Source organism: Macaca nemestrina, chromosome 11 (assembly GCF_043159975.1).
Source record: "Macaca nemestrina isolate mMacNem1 chromosome 11, mMacNem.hap1, whole genome shotgun sequence".
Taxonomy (NCBI): domain Eukaryota; kingdom Metazoa; phylum Chordata; class Mammalia; order Primates; family Cercopithecidae; genus Macaca; species Macaca nemestrina.
In genome coordinates this window covers 11504751-11523445 of record NC_092135.1, presented here as the reverse complement: position 1 = coordinate 11523445, position 18695 = coordinate 11504751, and the positions used below count along the sequence as shown (strand labels likewise).

General features: G+C 43.4%; 1 protein-coding gene across 8 annotated transcripts in view; it reads left to right on the top strand.

The window, feature by feature from the left end:
* LOC105492480 (cilia and flagella associated protein 221) overlaps nt 1-18695 on the top strand; it is a 122615-nt gene that overhangs the window by 62606 nt on the left and 41314 nt on the right. For all 8 annotated transcript variants that reach the window (XM_071072613.1, XM_071072614.1, XM_024796237.2 and 5 more), the window contains 4 exons: nt 231-318; nt 3388-3477; nt 7204-7302; nt 17715-17820. In XM_071072613.1, the coding sequence (XP_070928714.1) occupies nt 231-318; nt 3388-3477; nt 7204-7302; nt 17715-17820 (383 nt within the window). The remainder of the gene's footprint in view (nt 1-230; nt 319-3387; nt 3478-7203; nt 7303-17714; nt 17821-18695) is intronic.

Genomic DNA, 18695 nt, shown 5'->3' with positions numbered 1-18695 from the left:
GATGTTGCTACTCATAAATATTTAAGATAAGCTTCACTTTGTAGAACACATTATTCGTCTTAGTTTTGCTGCTGAAGCCTCTATAACTTCTGTATCCCATGTGTCTCCTCCAGCATCTCAGCGTTCCTTTTCAGTTTTGGAATATAGTGAAATATTCCATCCTAAAGTTGACTCTGGTATTCTGATGGGTTGTGGACACCGTTGTTATTTTTTTTTTTTTTTCTCCCCAGGCAGGTGCACCTTGGTAAAGATCCTATGTCTTTTAAACTTAAAAAAGAGCTTACTGAGGAGTGGCAAAGAGCATGCACCAAATATAAGGTCAGAGTTATTGCTAATTTGCTATCATTTGTTTCACTAGATGTTTTTAAATTCCTACTATCTGCAAGGTGCCAGGTGTAGGAAAACCCACAGTTAAGTTGGGAGTGGGAAAGGCTGATGACAAGTAAATTGTCAACCATAAATCAAGACTGGCTATAAGTGTCACCAGGGACCTATAGTAAGTATTGTGGGGATGCAGAAGCCAGAGAGGAGAGAACACCCATCTGATTGGGATGCTTCCTGGAAGACCTTGTATAATTTTTTGAAAAGTAGTAAAGAGGACAAAGGCATTCACATGAAGGAAATGACTCAAATTCGAGTGGGAGTTTTGAGTCGGGGTCCCCTGTCCCATGATCTGCAAAGCGTGAAGACAAAAGAGACCCAAAGTTGGTAACCAGGACCCACATCAGAGACAGATGCAAATGATAGTCCCAAGTCAGAGACCCTCAAAGGGGCCGAGCAGAAAAGGGAAACTGGTCTGAGGGCACCACACCTGAGGTTCCAAGGTAGCACCTGTAGGTTCAGGGATGGGAACTGGGGACTGTGCAGCACCCATGGCCTCACCATGCTTTGAAGATGGTTGTTACCTACACAGCAGCTGCAGAGAACACTGAGGACAAGTCCACAGTGGCTAAAACACAAGATACACATGGGCCAGAGGAGACAGGAGTCGGCTGGGGCTCTGTGTCTGAATTTAATTGGTAGGACTTGCAGAACGATCACATATTATATGAATTGGCTCAGGTTGGACATAACAAAGTACCACCGACTGGGTGGCTTAAAACAACAAAAATTTATTTTCTCATAGTTCTGGAGGCTAGAAGTCCAAAAGCAAGTTCTCAGCACGTTTGATTCCTTCTGAGAGCCACGAGTGAAGGATCCGTTCCGGATCTCTCTCCTTGGCTTATCGGTGGCCACCTTCTCCTCATACCTTCGTGTGGTCCTCTGTGTCTGTGTGCTAATCTCTCATATAAGGACAGCAGTCATACTGGATTAAGACCCACTCTAACAGCCCCATTTTAACTCGGTCACTTCTTTAAAGACTCCATTTCTAAATACCATCACATGCTGAGTTCTGGGGGTTAAGGCTTCAACATAGGAATTTCGAAGGGACACAATTCAACCCATAACACAGATTTTTGAGCCGGGGAATGCGAGATTCAGGTAGACTGACTTGGCAGCAGTGGCTGGAAGGGATTGGGGAAAAACATTTCTTGTCAGATATGAATATGTTTCACATAGAGAAGGTACTTTTCTTTCTAGAGTTGGAGTCCAACTAGATATTTAAATAAATTTGTCTTATTTTTCTTCATTTTTCATAAGACAAAAGAATATAAAATCATTACATTGGTAAATCTTTGCATTTAGAAAAATCACATATAAGATGTGCATTTAAATTTAGTTCCACGTGTTCAGATTCTTTGCATGCTCTCTTAAAAACAAAACATCAAGTATTTTCACTCAACCCCACAGTGGAATGCTGTTTTCTAACCTTTTTAAAGGTGAAGTGGGCACAAACATGCCCAGATCAGTCACTGTGGGCATTGAGGCTGTGGCTGCGGGCAGTGTCAGCCAAGGAGCAGTCCCATCTTAAGCATGGCTCGTGGGGCAAGGAGGATGAGCAGGCAGCCCAGACACCTTGGACTATGGGAGATCAAGTGTCTCAGGGACCCCATTCTGTGTGTCCAGGGGATTTCATCTGAGAGCTGAGTCCTGGCAGGTGACCCAGTGGCATGGAACTCCTGGAGGAGTTCCACCCCAGGCACATGGTGGAAACCAAGAGGAGCAATGGTGGGGGAAGGAAGGAGCTGGCCTCAGAGTGGGATGGCACAGCCCTCAAGGATGATGAGCTTTTACTCATCATCATCAAATCAGCAGTGTCTTAGTAAAGATATAATAAATCTCCCTTGTCATTATTCTAGCTAATGATCTATTTGCCAGTCCCTTCTTTAAATTGCCTATTTTATTTTACTCTTAATGCTGGTGGGGATCTGGGTCTCGCCATGAAATTTGTACTTTGAACTTAATGTGCTCAGTCTCAAATTCAACTTCCTAATATGTGCCAATCAGAGCTAGGCAGCTTACCACCCTGGTGACAATAGCATGCCTCTCTTATTTCTGAATAGGGTGTTAATGTGATGATCAGAATAGATTTTTTCCAAATAAATCCTTTAAAATTTTTATAAACAGTGTACTTAAGAGCCAAGCTGGTTTTTGAAGTTACCCAACAAACAATTAATAGAACACACAGATAGGCAAAAACTAACACCATCTGCGGAGTACGCAGTCCCCTTTCCCACCTGGGCAGACACATATAGACACTGACCCCAGCCCAGCCAGCCTACCCCAGGAGTCACTGTTAGCTCCTGAGAATAAGAAAAAGGGCCCAGACGCCATCAGGGAAGCAGGCAGGTAAGGGAAGGAGAGCAGCCTGGGATCACTCACCTCCGGGGAACCGCAGGTCACTTTCCAGCCCGGGAAGACCTGTCAGCTTCCACCACCCAGGAGAAGGGAGGAATCCCCACATGCCTGCCTTAAAACCTGACGCCAGAATAATCAACTTGAGCTTAAAACTTTACTGGGACGTTAAATGTCTTTTTAATGAAATTTGTATACTCCCATAGTTACAGTTTCCTAAAATTCTTTCTATGAATGTTAAGCGTCTTGGAAATGATTTCTAAAGACACTCTCTGTTAGTTATAAAAAGAAGGTATCTACTCGGGAGGCTGAGGCAGGAGAATGGCATGAACCCGGGAGGCAGAGCCTGCAGGAACCAAGTTTGCACCACTGCACTCCAGCCTAGCCAAGGTGACCAAGTGAGACTCTGTCAAAAAAAAAAAAAAAAAAAAAAAAAAAAAAGAAGGTATCGAGTCTGTGCTTCAATCAGAGCTCCCTATGTTTAAACAGCGTAGTCATACTGATCTTTTTTGCCTACTTGTGTTTCACCATTTCTAATGGAAACGTCATGGGTGGATTTGGTCAATTGCTTAATGGGTTTCTACAAGTTTTAAAGACAAAGTTTTGTGCATTTATATTCAACTTAAATTATTTTGATGATTAAAAACCCAGCTAGATAGAGGAGATCCTATTTTGGATGAGGAATTTCAGCGACTTAAAACAGAAGTTAGCCAAAAACGGGTCATTCGCAACCAAGAAGAGGTGGGTAACTTTCCTTTATCTAGAATCTGATTATTGGCAGCTCTTTAAATGCTTATTTTTTAAAATGCTGAACGATTTTATAGAAATCCTTTACCAAGAGATATTTAATACTTTTTAATTTGCATAAATTTTCAGAATGTTCCCATATTTTTGCAAGTAAAGCATCAAAACTTGTAATTCATGTTTCTCTTGAAATGAACAGCATTATATACTTTGGCCACTCCTTTTCATCCCTCTACTTTCTTGTTTTGGGTCTCCTTTTTTGTTTTCCTTCATTCTCTAAACCCCTGTCCGCAGGTCGTCAAGGTGGATCCCTGGGCCTCTGTTCATTATCCCCCTTCCCGTGGTAGAAAGGATACAAAATCGGAAGTCAGAAGCCAGAGTTCTAATTATAACTCTATGACAGATTTGGGACCTTGGCAAGCCTCTTGGCTGTGGTGCCTTACTGTTCTCAAATGTAAAATGAGCACTGTGGCCCCATCCACCTGATTATCTCTGTCTTGTAATATTAGTTCATTTTCACATTGCTATGAAGAAATACCCAAGGCTTGATAATTTATAAAGGAAAAAGGTTTAATTGACTCACAGTTCTGAATGGCTTGAGAGGTCTAGGAAACTTACAATCATGGCAGAAGACGAAGCAAACACTTCCTTCTTTTCATGGTGGCAGGAATGAGAAGAATGAAAACCAAGCCAACGGGGAAGCCCCTTATAAAACCATCAGATCCTGTGAAAACTAAGTCACTAACATGAGAACAGGATGGGGGAAACTGCCCCTATGATTCAGTTATCTCTACCTGATCCCTCCTATGACGTGGGGATTATGGGAACTACAATTCAAGATCAGATTTAGGTGGGGACACAGCCAAACCATATCATTCTACCCCTGGCCCCTCCCAAATCTCATGTCCTCACAATTTAAAACAGAATCATGCCCTTCCAACAGTCCCCCAAAGTCTTCACTTATTCCAGCATTAACTCAAAAGTGTCGGTCCAAAGTCCTATCTGAGACAAGGCAAGTCCCTTCCACCTATGAGCCTGTAAAATCAAAAGCAAGTTAGTTACTTCCTAGATACAATGGGAGTACAGGCATTGAGTAAATATACCCATTCCAAATGGGAGAAGTTGGCCAAAACAAAGGGGCTACAGGCCCCATGCAATTCAGAAATTCAATAGGGCGGTCATTAAACCTTAAAGATCCAAAATGATCTCCTTTGACTCCATGTCTCACATCCACATCATGCTGATACAAGAGGTGGGCTCCCATAGCATTGGACTGCTTTGCTCCTGTGGCTTTGCAGGGTACAGCCTACCTCCCAGCTGCTTTCACAGGCTGGCATTGAGTGTCTGTGGCTTTTCCAGGCGCGCAGTGCAAACTGTCGGTGGATCTAGCATTCTGGGGTCTGGAGGATGGCAGCCCTCTTCTCACAGCTCCACTAGGCAGTGCCCCGGTGGGGACTCCGTGTGGGGGCTCCAACCCTACATTTCCCTTTGTACTGCTCTAGCAGAGGTTCTCCATGAGGGCTCCACTCCTGCAACAAACTTCTGCCTGCACATACAGGTGTTTCCATACATCCTCTGAAATCCAGGCAGTTTCCCAAACCTTATTTCTGGACTTCTGTGCACCCACAGGCTCAATGCCATGTGGAAGCTGCCAAGGCTTGAGGCTTTCACCCTCTGCAGCCATGGCCTGAGCTGTACCTTGGCCCCTTTTAGCTATGACTGGGACACAGGGCACTGAGTCCCAAGACTGCACAAAGCAGCCAGGTCCCAGGCCCAGCCCACTAAACCATTTTTCCCTCCTAGTCTCCAGACCTGTGATGAGAGGGGCTGCCATGAAAACCTCTGACATGTCCTGGAGACACTTTCCCCACTGTCTTAGTGATTAACATTTGGCACCTCGTTACTTATGCAAATTTCTGCAGCTGGCTTGAATTTCTTCTCAGAAAATGGGTTTTTCTTTTCTATTACATCATCAGGCTGCAAATTTTCCAAACTTTTATGCTCTGCTTCCCTTTTAAGCATAAGTTCAATTCCAAACCATATCTTTGCGAATACGTAAAACTGAATGCTTTTGACAGCCCCCAAGTCACCTCTTGAACACTTTGCTCTTGAGAAATTACTTCTGCCAGATACCCTAAATCATCTCTCTCAAGTTCAAAGTTCCATGGATCTCTAGGGCAGGGGCAAAATGCCCCCAGTCTCTTTGCTAAGACAAAGCAAGAGTCATCTTCATTCCAGTTCCCAATGAGTTCCTCATCTCCACCTGACACCACCTCGGCCTGGACTTCATTGTCCACATTACTATCAGCATTTTGGTCAAAGCCATTCAACAAGTCTCTAGGAAGTTCCAAATTCTCTCACATTTTCCTTCTTCTTCTGAGCCCTGCAAACTGTTCCAATCTCTGCCTGTTACCCGGTTCCAAAGTTGCTTCCACATTTTCGAGTATCTTTGTAGTAGCACACCACTCCTGGTACCAATTTACTGTGTTAATTCGTTTTCACTCTGCTCTGAAGAAATACCTGAGGTTGGGTAAATTGTAAAGGTAAGACATTTAATTGACTCACAGTTCCACATGGCTGGGGAGGCCTCAGGAAACTTACAATCATAGCAGAAGGGGACACAAACACATCCTTCACATGGCTGCAGGAGTGAGACGAATGAGAACCAAGCAAAGGGAGAAGCCCCTTACAAAAACCATCAGATCTCTTGAGAACTAACTCACTATCATGAGAACAGGATGGGGAAAACTGCCCCCATGATTCAATTATCTCTACCTGGTCCCTCCCACAACACATGGGGATTATGAGAACTACGATTCAAGATGAGATTTGGGTGGGGACACAGCCAAACCATATCACTGGTTAAAAGTCTAACTTCTAATTTTAACAAGGATAAAATTCTAATCTCCCACCTCCATCATTCTCACTTTTCTTTGCTGGTTTTGCCATATCTGAATTATTTTTACCTCATTTCTCCCTAAACTCCTCGTCACTAGATTTATTCTGGCCACAAAGTCTTGCCAGTAGCTCTTCCATGGGCCCTACCAGAGGTCCAACCTTTGGGTGTCCCCCATGACTAATCCAATTCACTTTTATGTCTGTATAACTGATCATCTTCCCTCTCCTCTGCAGCTCATGGCATATGCCAAAGTAAGACTGATTCCCTTCTGACGTCTCTTTTTATATCATTTCCTTATTCAAGAATCTACAGTGCCTCAGGCTCTGGCCAGCCTCACCATACCCTCAGGCACTCTTTCCTCCTTATTCATTTACTAACTTAGACACACTGGTGCCAGGACATGCAGGCACATGTGGGACAATACATGTGTCAGCGCTGGACATGCAGGGCTGGGTAAAGTAGTCCTTCTTCCCAGCCAGGGGATCTCACAGCCCACACCTTTCAATTCTGGATGCACTGTCAGCACCACCACATGGGACTGGTGACTTTATTCTTCCTCAAAGTCACGTGTGTTTGCTTGAGCGTTCCTAACTAGACTGTAAGTTTCTTAAAACGCTAATCTTGTCTTCCATTTTTGGCCCCCAACTCAAGAAGTATTCCTTATAATGGTGTGTACACTGAAAGTGCTTAATAAATAAATGCTCACTAAGCAATACAACAAATAACAACTTGATTTGGGATCAAACTCTAAAATGTTTCTATTAAATGTTTATGACAGGAGTTAAAAGTTAAATGTAAGATGTGCCTGTATTTTATATTCACAGAAAATCAAGGAATTTCATCCTACTTTTGATCCACTCATTAATAACACTTGGCTCAGCAGGTCCAGGGCACAAAAACGGTTTCAACAAGTAGCACGCAAGGTAAGTCTCAGCATCAGCTGGAAATGTTGATTTGTTTCTTCATCAGCATAAGGAAATCAAGCAATCGTGGTTTGATAACATCTTTATTGAGATATAATTTACATACCGTAAAATTCACCCTTGTAAAATGTGTAAGTTAGTCATTTTTAGTATATTTATAGAGCTGGGCAGCCATCACCCCTATCTAATTTTAGAACATTTTTATCACCTCAAAAGGAAACTTTGTGCCCATTTTCAGTCACTCTTCACTCCCTGCTCCCCACAGCCCCTGGCAACCAGTAATCTACTTTCTGTCTCTACGGATTTGCCTTTTCTGGACATTTCGTATAAATGGAATCATACAATATGCAGCCTTTTTAAAAAATCACCTTACAAATTTATAATTGACACTAATAGTTGTACATATATATGGGACACAGTGTAATGTTTCAATGCATGTATACATTGTATAAGGATCAAATCAAGATAATTACCGTATCCATAACTTTAAACATTCAATACATGGCTTTTGGTAACTGCTTCTTTCATCTAACTTATTTCCTAGGCTTGTACATGTTTTAGCATGTATCAATACTTCATTCTTTCTATGGCTGAATAATATTCCATTGTATGAATAGACCACATTTTCTTTATCCATTCATCAGTTGATGAAAGTTTCAGTTGTTTTCACCTTTTGGCTATTATGAGTAACAATGGGATATTGATTAGTTACTTCTAGGGAGAACAATAGAGAATGTCTGAGGGATCGTGCCTCTAGCATCCAGGCTTAATATGTGCCTTTCAGAGGTTTCATCTCCCTTCTGTGGCTTCCTAACCTTCATGCTGGTCCTCCAGTGGCTTCCTGTTATCAGGATAAAACGAAGACTTCTGAGCCTCACATGCTAGTAAAGAGTATCATGTGACCCTGGCCTGCCCACAGCCACACCCCTCTAGCAGCCGCTGTCCTCTCATTGTCCCAGTCTGGTCTGCCACACACGGTACTCATTCCCTGCTACCACCCTGTGAATCTGCTCTCAGTTCTGACTGTAGTGCCTCCCCAGCTCTGCTCCACGGGACTGCACCTGTCCTTTGGGCCAGGCTGAGTCCACTTTTCCTACAAGAGGCTGTCCTTGTCCACTTTAATATTTAGGGGTCTCCTCAGTGCTGTGTGCTTCTTGTGCTGCTGTAAATCTCTCATCTCTGTCACTTGTGTGTGGCTTCCCTGGTGGGCAGGGCCACACTTGAAGCCAGACAGAGCAGTGGATAAAGCCCAGGCTATGGAGCAGACTGCCTGCACTAACTCCTGGTGCTGCTTCCTTGCACCTTCTGATCCTGGACAAGTTACATAACCACTGTGCCTTAGTTTTCTCACCTGAACACTGAGGAGAATAATGAGACCTGTCTCAAAGGGTTGTTGTGAGGATCAAATGAATGAATATGTATAAGGGACTTCAAATGTTTGTTACAGCTTGTCTTTCAGGCAGTCTTCTCAGCTTGGACTGGTGACAGTCTAGGTAGAGGGAGGCAGAGCTCACTGCCTTGGGGACCTACTCACAAGCCTCCAAGGCCCCATGACCCTCACCTATTTACTAGCCTCCAAGGCCCAAGAGCCTGTGTCCCTGGTGAGGCTTTCCGTGGGTGGTCTCTGCATATGTGCAAGCAGAGGCCCCCACAACATGCTCAGGGCAGGGAACACAGTGGTAAGAAGAGGCAGCACAAAGCTGTCCTCCCAGGGAAGAAAGCACAGCCATTAACAATAGGAAAACAACAGCAAGAGACTGGCCAGGCTGGCGTGTTGCTAATGGGACCACCTTGGTCCTTCTGCATCAAGCTCTCCAGCCTGAAAAAGGGTATCAGCAATGATGGGCTTTGTTCTGAGTGATGGCTCAGCCTGTTCCTCAAATGCCACCGCAAGCCCTGTCAGTTCTGTGTGCCAATGTGTCCGCAGCCTGATGCCTTGCCTCATTTCCTCAACTACAGCCACAGACCAGGCTCCCAGCATCTCTCACCTAGACCATGGCCACAGGTTCCCCTACATCCAGTGCCACATGGCAGCCAGAGTTGTGTTTGCAAAGCTAAAAGATGACAGTGTCTCCCCCTGCTGAAACCCTCCAAAGATGTTCTATAACAGTTGAAATAAAATACACAATTTTTATCAAGGCTACCAGGTCACACTGGATTTCTCTGTCTTTTTCACATGTCTCCTTTGTTCCGGCATCAGGACCTCTACGCTGGCTGTCTCCTCTGCTCAGAACTCTCTTGCCAACATCTTTCCATTGTTGTCATCTCACCATTCAAGCCTTGCATCAAATCTCACCTCTGCAGAGGCCTTCCCTCATTATCCTTGCATAAGTGGGCAGGCATCCCCCCTCCAGCCCCTCTAGTCGTGGCTTCAGACATTACCTTCTTATTTTCTCCAGGGTATTTATCTTGTTTTTTTCTCTTAGTATTTATTGTCATCCCACTTTGCCTCCTACATACACTTGGAATATCAGCTCCTTGTGGGTAGTACATTTATTGGCTCCTCACTGTATCTCCAGTGCCTTGCACAGGACAGGGCACTGAGTATCCACTTTATAATATTTGTTAAATAAAAGAACCATTTTGGCTGGCAATATGGCCAAATAGGAACAGCTCCTATCTGCAGTTCCCAGTGAGACCAATGCAGAAGACAGGTGATTTCTGCATTTCCAACTGAGGTACCCGGCCCATCTCATTGGGACTGTTTAGACAGTAGGTGCAGCCCATGGAGGGCGAGCCAAAGCAGGGTGGGGCATCACCTCACCCAGGAAATGCAAGGGGTTGGGGAACTCCTTCCTCTAGCCAAGGGAAGCCGTGAGGGACTGTGCCATGAGGAACGGTGCACTCCAGTCCAGATACTGCACTTTTCCCATGGTCTTCGCAACGCACAGACCAGGAGATTCTCTCGGGTGCCTATACCACCAGAGCCCTGGGTTTCAAGCACAAAACTGGGTGCCGTTTGGGCAGACACTAATCCAGCTGCAGGAGTTTTTTTTCATACCCCAGTGGCGCCTAGAACGCCAGTGAGACAGAACCATTCACTCCACTGGAAACGGGGCTGAAGCCAGGGAGCCAAGTGGTCTAGCTCAGTGAATCCCACCCCCATGGAGCCCAGCAAGCTAATCCACTGGCTTGAAATTCTCGCTGCCAGCACAGCAGTCTGAAGTCGACCTGGGATTCTCGAGTTTGGTGGGGGGAGGGGCCTCTGCCATTACTGAGGCTTGAGTAGGCGGTTTTCCCCTCACAGTGTAAACAAAGGTGCCAGGAAGTTCAAAATGGGCAGAGCCCACTGTAGCTCGGCAAAACCACAGTAGCCAGACTGCCTCTCTAGATTCCTCCTCTCTGGGCAGGGCATCTTTGAAAGAAAGGCAGCAGCCCCAGTCAGGGGCTTATAGATAAAACTCCCATTTCCCTGGGACAGAGCACCTGGGGAAAGGGGTGGCTTTGGCGCAGCTTCAGCGGACTTAAACATTCCTGCTTGCTGACTCTGAAGAGAGCAGCAAATCTCCCAGCACAGTGCTCAAGCTCTACTAAGGGACAGACTGCCTCCTCAAGTGGATCCCTGACCCCTGTGCCTCCTGACTGGGAGACACCTCCCAGCAGGGGTTGACAGACACCTCATACGGGAGAGCTCCAGCTGGCATCTGGCGGGTGCCCCTGTGGGATGAAGTTTCCAGAGGAACAGGCAGCAATCTTTGCTGTTCTGCAGCCTCTGCTGGTGATACCCAGGCAAACAGGGTCTGGAGTGGACCTGCAGCAAACTCCAGCAGACCTGCAGCAGAGGGGCCTGACTGTTAGAAGGAAAACTAACGAACAGAAAGGAATAGCGTCAACATCAACCAAAAGGATGTCCAAACAATAACCCCATCCAAAGGTCACCAGCATCCAAGACCAAAGATAGATAAATCCACGAAAATGAGGAAAAACCAGCGCAACAAGGCTGAAAATTCCAAAAACCAGAATGCCTCTTCTCCAAAGGATCACAACTCCTCGACAGCAAGGGAACAAAACAGGGTGGAGAATGAGTTTGACAAATTGACAGAATTAGGCCTAGAAGGTGGGTAATAACAAACTCCTCCAAGCTAAAGGAGCATGTACCAACCCAATGAAAGAAAGCTTAAGAACCTTGAAAAAAGGTTAGAGGAATTGCTAATTAGAATAACCAGTTTAGAAAAGAACATAAATAACCTAATAGAGCTGAAAAACATGGCACGAGAACTTCGTGAAGCATACACAAGCATCAAGAGCTGAATCAATCAAACAGAAGAAAGGATATCAGAGATTGAAGATCAACTTAATAAAATAACACGTGAAGACAAGATTACAGAAAAAAGAATGAAAAGGAATGAACAAAGCCCCCAAGAAATGTGGGACTACATGAAAAGAGTAAACCTATCTTTGATTGGTGTACCTGAAAGTGACAGGGAGAATGGAACCAAGTTGGAAAACACTTTTCAGGATATTATCCAGGAGACTTTCCCCACCTAGCAAGACAGGCCAATATTCAAATTCAGGAAATACAGAGAACACCACAAAGATACTCCTCGAGAAAAGCAACCCCAAGACACATGATCATCAGATTCACCAAGGTTGAAATGAAGGAAAAAATGTTAAGGGCAGCCAGAGAGAAAGGTCAGGTTACCCACAAAGGGAAACCTATCAGTCTAACAGTGGATCTCTCAGCAGAAACCCTACAAGACAGAAGAGAGTGGGGGCCAATATTCAACATTCTAAAAGAAAAGCATTTTTAACCCACAATTTCATATCCAGCCAAACTAAGCTTCATAAGTGAAGGAGAAATAAAATCCTTTACAGACAAGCAAATGCTGAGAGATTTTGTCACCACCAGGCCAGCCTTACAAGAGCTCCTGAAGGAAGCACTAAATTTGGAAAGGAAAAACTGGTAACAGCCACTGCAAAAACATACCAAATTGTAAAGACCATCAACACTATGAAGAAACTGCATCAATTAATGGGCAAAACAACCAGCTAGCATCATAATGACAAGATCCAATTCACACATAACAATATTAACCTTAAATCTAAATGGGCTAAGTGCCCCAATCAAAAGATACAGACTGGCAAATTGGATAGAGAGTCAAGATCCATCAGTGTGCTGTATTCAGGAGACCCATCTCACATGCAATGACACACATAGGCTCAAAATAAAGGGATGGAGGAATATTTACGAAGCAAATAGAAAGTAAAAAAAAAAAAAAAAGCAGGGGTTGACTGGGCATGGTGGCACGGTGGCTCATGCCTGTAATCCCAGCACATTGGGAGGTCAAGGCAGGTGGATTACCTGAGGTCGGGAGTTCGAGACCAGCCTGACCAGCATGAAGAAACCCCATCTCTTAAAAATTCAAAAATTAGCTGGGTGGGCTTGTGCATGCCTGTAATCCCAGCTACTCAGGAGGCTGAGGCAAGAAAATCGCTTGAACCCGGGAGGCAGAGATTGTGGTGAGCCGAGATCATGCCATCGCACTCCAGCCTGGACAAGAAGAGTGAAACTCTGTCATAAAAAAAAAAAAAAAAAAGGCAAGGGTTGCAATCCTAGGCTCTGATAAAACAGACTTTAAACCAACAAAGATCAAAAAAGACAAAGAAGGGCATGGTAAAGCGATCAACACAACAAGAAGAGTTAACTGTCTTAAATATATATGCACTCAATACAGGAGCACCCAGATTCATATTCTCAGAGACCTACAAAGTGACTCAGACTCCCACACAATAATAGTGGGAGACTTTAACACCCCACTTTCAATATTAGAAAGATCAACGGGACAGAAAATTAGCAAGGATATTCAGGACTTGACCTCAGCTCTGGACCATGTGTTCCTAATAAACATCTACAGAACTCTTCACCCCAAATCAACAGAATACACGTTCTTCTCAGCACTACATTGCACTTATTCTAAAATTGGCCACATAATTGGGAATAAAACACTCCTCAGCAAATGCAAAAGAGTGGAAATCATGATAGTCTCTCAGACCACAGTGCAATCAAATTAGAACTCAGGATTAAGAAACTCACTGAAAACTGCACAACTACATGGAAACTGAACAACCTACTCCTGAATGACTACTAGGTAAATAACGAAATTAAGGCAGAAATAAATAAGTTATTTGAAATCAAAGAGAACAAAGACACAACATACCAAAATCTCTGGGACACAACTGAAGTGGTGTTTAGAGGGAAATTTATAGCACTAAATGCCCACAGGAGAAAGCAGGAAAAAACTGAAATCGACACCCTAACATCACAATTAGAAGAACTAGAGAAGCTAGCAGAAGACAAACAAACAACTAAGATCAGAGCAGAACTGAAGGAGACAGAGACACAAAAAACCCTTCAAAAAATCAATGAATCCAGAAACTGGTGTTTTGAAAAGGTTAACAAAATAGATAGACTGCTAGCCAAAGTAATAAAGAAGAAAAGAGAGAAGAATCAAATAGACACAATAAAAAATGATAAAGGGGATATTACCACTGATCCCACAGAAATACAAACTACCGTCAGAAAATACTATAAACAACCCTATTCAAATAAACTAGAAAATCTAGAAGAAATGGATAAATTCCTGGACACATACACCCTCCCAAGACTAAATCTGGAGGAAGCCGAATCCCTGAATAGACCAATAACAAGTTCTGAAATCAAGACAGTAATAGCCTACCAACCAAAAAAAGCCCAGGACCAGACAGATTCACAGTCACACTTTACCAGAGTTACACAGAGGAGCTGGTACCATTCCTTCTGAAGCTATTCCAAATCATAGAAAAAGAAGGAATCCTCCCTAACTCATTTTATAAGGACAGCATCATCCTGATACCCAAAACCTGACAGAGACACAACAAAAAAAGAAAATTTCAGGCCAATATCCCTAATGAATATTGATTCAAAAATTCTCAATAAAATACTGGCAAGCCGAATCAAGGAGCACATCAAAAAGGTTATCCATCACGATCAAGTCAGCTTCATCCCTGGGATGCAAGGCTGGTTCAACATACTCAAGTCAATAAACATAATCCATCACATAAACAGAACCAATGACAAAAACCACATGATTATCTTAATAGATGCAGAAAAGGCCTTTGATAAAATTCAACACCCCTTCATGCTAAAAACTCTCAATAAACTAGGTATTGATGGAACATATCTCAAAATAATAAGAGCTATTTATGACAAACCTGCCAAGACCAGCTCAGTCAGGGAGACTCTAACCCAGCGGCACTAGAGGAATTAAAGACACATACACAGAAATATAGAGGTGTGAAGTGGGAAATCAGTGGTCTCACAGCCTTCAGAGCTGAGAGCCCCGAACAGAGATTTACCCACATATTTATTAACAGCAAACCAGTCATTAGCATTGTCTCTATAGATATTAAATTAACTAAAAGTATCCCTTATGGGAAATGAAGGGATGGGCCAAATTAAAGGAATAGATTGGGCTAGTTAACTGCAGCAGGAACATACCCTTAAGGCATAAATCACTCATGCTGTTGTTTGTGGCTTAAGAATGCCTTTAAGCGGTTTTCCACTCTGGGCAGGCCAGGTGTTCCTTGCCCTCATTCCCGTAAACCCACAACCTTCAAGCTTGGGCATTAGGGCCATTATGAACATGTCACAGTGCTGCAGAGATTTTGTTTATGGCCAGTTTTGGGGCCAGTTTATGGCCAGATTTTGGGGGACTTGCTCCCAACACAAACCCACAGCCAATATCATACGGAACGGGCAAAACCTGGAAGCATTCTCTTTGAAAACTGGCACAAGAGAAGGATGCCCTCTCTCACCACTCCTATTCAACATAGCATTGGAAGTTCTGGCCAGGGCAATCATGCAAGAGAAAAGAAGTAAAGGGTATTCAAATAGGAAGAGAGGAAGTCAAATTGTCTCTTTGCAGATGACATGATTTTATATTTAGAAAACCCCATTGTCTCAGCCCCAAATCTCCTTAAGCTGATAAGCAACTTCAGCAAAGTCTCAGGATACAAAATCAATGTGCAAAAATCACAAGCATTCCTATACACCAATAATAGACAAACAGAGAACCAAATCACGAGTGAACTCCCATTCACAATTGCTACAAAGAGAATAAAATACCTAGGAATATGACTTACAAGGGATGTGAAGGACCTCTTCAAGGAGAACTACAAACCGCTGTTCAAGGAAATAAGAGAGGACACAAACAAATGGAAAAACATTCCATGCTCATGGATAGGAAAAGTCAATATTGTGAAAATGGCCATACTGCCCAAAGTAATTTATAGATTCAGTGTTATTTCCATCAAGCTACCATTGACTTTCTTCCCAGAATTAGAAAAAAACTACTTTAAATTTCATATGGAACCAAAAAAGAGCCTGTATAGCCAAGACAATCCTAAGCAAAAAGAACAAAGCTGGAGGCATCACACTACCTGACTTCAAACTATACTACAAGGCTACAGTAACCAAAATAGCGTGGTACTGGTACCAAAACACATATATAAACCAATGGAACAGAACAGAGTCCTCGGAAATTATGCCACACATCTACCACCATCTGATCTTTGACAAACCTGACAAAAACAAGCAATGGGGAAAGGATTCTCTGTTTAATAAATGGTGTTGGGAAAACTGGCTAGCCATATGCAGAAAACTGAAACTGGACCCCTTCCTTAACACCTTATACAAAAATTAATTCAAGATGGATTAAAGACTTAAACATAAGACCTAGAACCACAAAAACCCTAGAGGAAAACCCAGGCAGTACCATTCAGGACCGAGGCATGGGCAAAGACTTCATGACTAAAACACCAAAAGCAATGGCAACAAAAGACAAAATTGACAAATGGGATCTAATTAAACTAAAGAGCTTCTGCACAGCAAAAGAAACTATCATCGGAGTGAACAGGCAACCTACAGAATGGGAGAAGATTTTTGCAATCTATCCATCTCACAAAAGGTTAATACAGAATCTACAAGGAACTCAAACAAATTTATAAGAACAAAACAAACAACTCCATCAAAAAATGGGTGAAGTATATGAACGGACACTTCTCAAAAGAAGACATTTATGTGGCCAACAAACATGAAAAACAGCTCATCATCAGTGGTCATTAGGGAAATGCAAATCAAAACCACAGTGAGATACCCTCTCACACCAGTTAGAATGGTGGTCATTAAAAAGTCAGGAAACAACAGATGCTGGAGAGGATGTGGAGAAATAGGGATCCTTTTACACTGCTGGTGGGAGTGTAAATTAGTTCAACCATTGTGGAAGACAGTGTGGCGATTCCTCAGGGATCTAGAACCAGAAATACCATTTGACTCAGCAATCCCATTACTGGGTATATACCCAAAGGATTATAAATCATTCTACTATAAAGACACATGCACATGTAAGTTTATTGCAGCACTGTTCACAATAGCAATGACTTGGAACCAACCCAAATGTCCATCAGTGACAGACTGGATAAAGAAAATGTGGCACATATACACCATGGAATACTATGCAGTCATAAAAAAGGATGAGTTCATGTCCTTTGCAGGGACATGGATGAAGCTGGAAATCATCATTCTCAGCAAACTATCACAAGAACAGAAAACCGAACACCACATGTTCTCCCTCATAAGTGGGAGTTGAACAATGAGAACACATGGACACAGGGAGGGGGAATATCACACACCAGGACCTGTTGGAGGGTGGGGGACTAGGGGCAGGATATCATTAGGAGAAATACCTAGTATAGATGGCGGGTTGATGGGTGTAGCAAAATACCATGGCCGTGTATATTTATGTAACAAACCTGCATGTTCTGCACATGTATCCCAGAACTTACAGTATGTATTTAAAAAACAACAACAACAACAACAACAAAAAGAGCTGCTTACAGAATGGAAAGTGATGTAAATTATAGAATGAACAATCCCCTCAACCACAGCTCTGGGCTCAGGTACCACTCACCTGCAGTAGCATCTGCTCTGAAGGCAAAGCTCATTGGTATGCAGTTACCATTGCCCGTAACCCACAGTGCTATTACTGCAGAATCACCTGTGCCATTTGTCCTCCAACTCTGAAAATAGCACAGTGCTAGCATTACTATTCAGATATATCCAGAAGAAACAACAAAGAACTAGTTATTCTTTCCACACTGGAAATATGAGAAAATCAAGGCTCATAAATTGGGTGAGACAAGGCCAGATGACAACTTGGTCTTTTTTGTATTCAGGCAATTCAGTATTGCCCGGACTTTGAAGTCTCTGTAACTGCAGTCTAGGGAGAGTAACATGCCACACTCACTCCCTGTGAACTCTGACTTACAGTGGCAGTCTCAGCTCTTAGTGTGATTGGGGAAAGTGAATTAGGTTGAATGCCAAAATGAGCATGTGTTGATTAATAATTTGAAATCATGATCCACTCCAATTTCAGGTCATGATTCAGGGACGATTATTCAATATGCTGAGTGCTGTTCGTGAAATGGACAAAGAGAGTGTACTGAGAAAGATCGGCCAAGCAAAACAATCGATGGCACAAGGTGAAGTATGGCTGCAAAGCACAGAGATGCCAAGACTGATCATGCCTCTGAGTGCGAATTTTCCTTGGAATGAAGTTAGCCCTATGCAAATAACAAATTTTCACCAGTCACACATATTAGTTTCCTATCCCTGCTGTAACAAATCGCTTGTGCCCTCTGCTTCCTCTTGTCACCAGAGACTAGGGTAGTCATCATTTATACTTGCTGATTGACTGGCTGAATCTGGTATTTTCTCAACCCAGCACTTACACATTAAGCCTTTTAAACTTAATGGCTTAAAACAAGGCAAATTTATCATCTCACAGTTCTGGAGGTCAGAGGTCTAAAACCAAGGTGTTGATAGGGCTGCAGTCCGCCCGGGGGCTTGCAAGTCCTTGCCTTTTCCAGCTCCTGGAGTCCACCTGTATTCCTTGGCTCATGGCCCCTTCCCCGCATAACCCTAACCTCTTGCTTCTGTCCTCGCATCTCCTTGTGTGAGTCTGATTCCCCTGTTTCCTTCCTATGGAGACTCTGATTACGTAAGGCCTACCTGTCTAGTGCAGAATAATCCCCATCACAGAGCCCCATCTGCAGAGTGCCTTTTACCATGGAAGATAACACATTCACAGGCCCCTGGGAATAGGATGTGGATACCTCTAAGTGCCATTATTCAGCCTATCTCATGATATAAAGTGGATCTCCATGCCAGGTTTGGCTGAAATTCCTACCCACTTGGTAATGAACAAGGTCACCCAATCCCAAACCAAGTTGTAATGTCTGTGAAGTGTGGCTGTGGCTCGACCTCCTGTTTTGTGCCCTCTGCTTCCTCTTGTCACCAGAGACTAGGGTAGTCATCATTTATACTTGCTGATTGACTGGCTGAATTTGGTATTTTC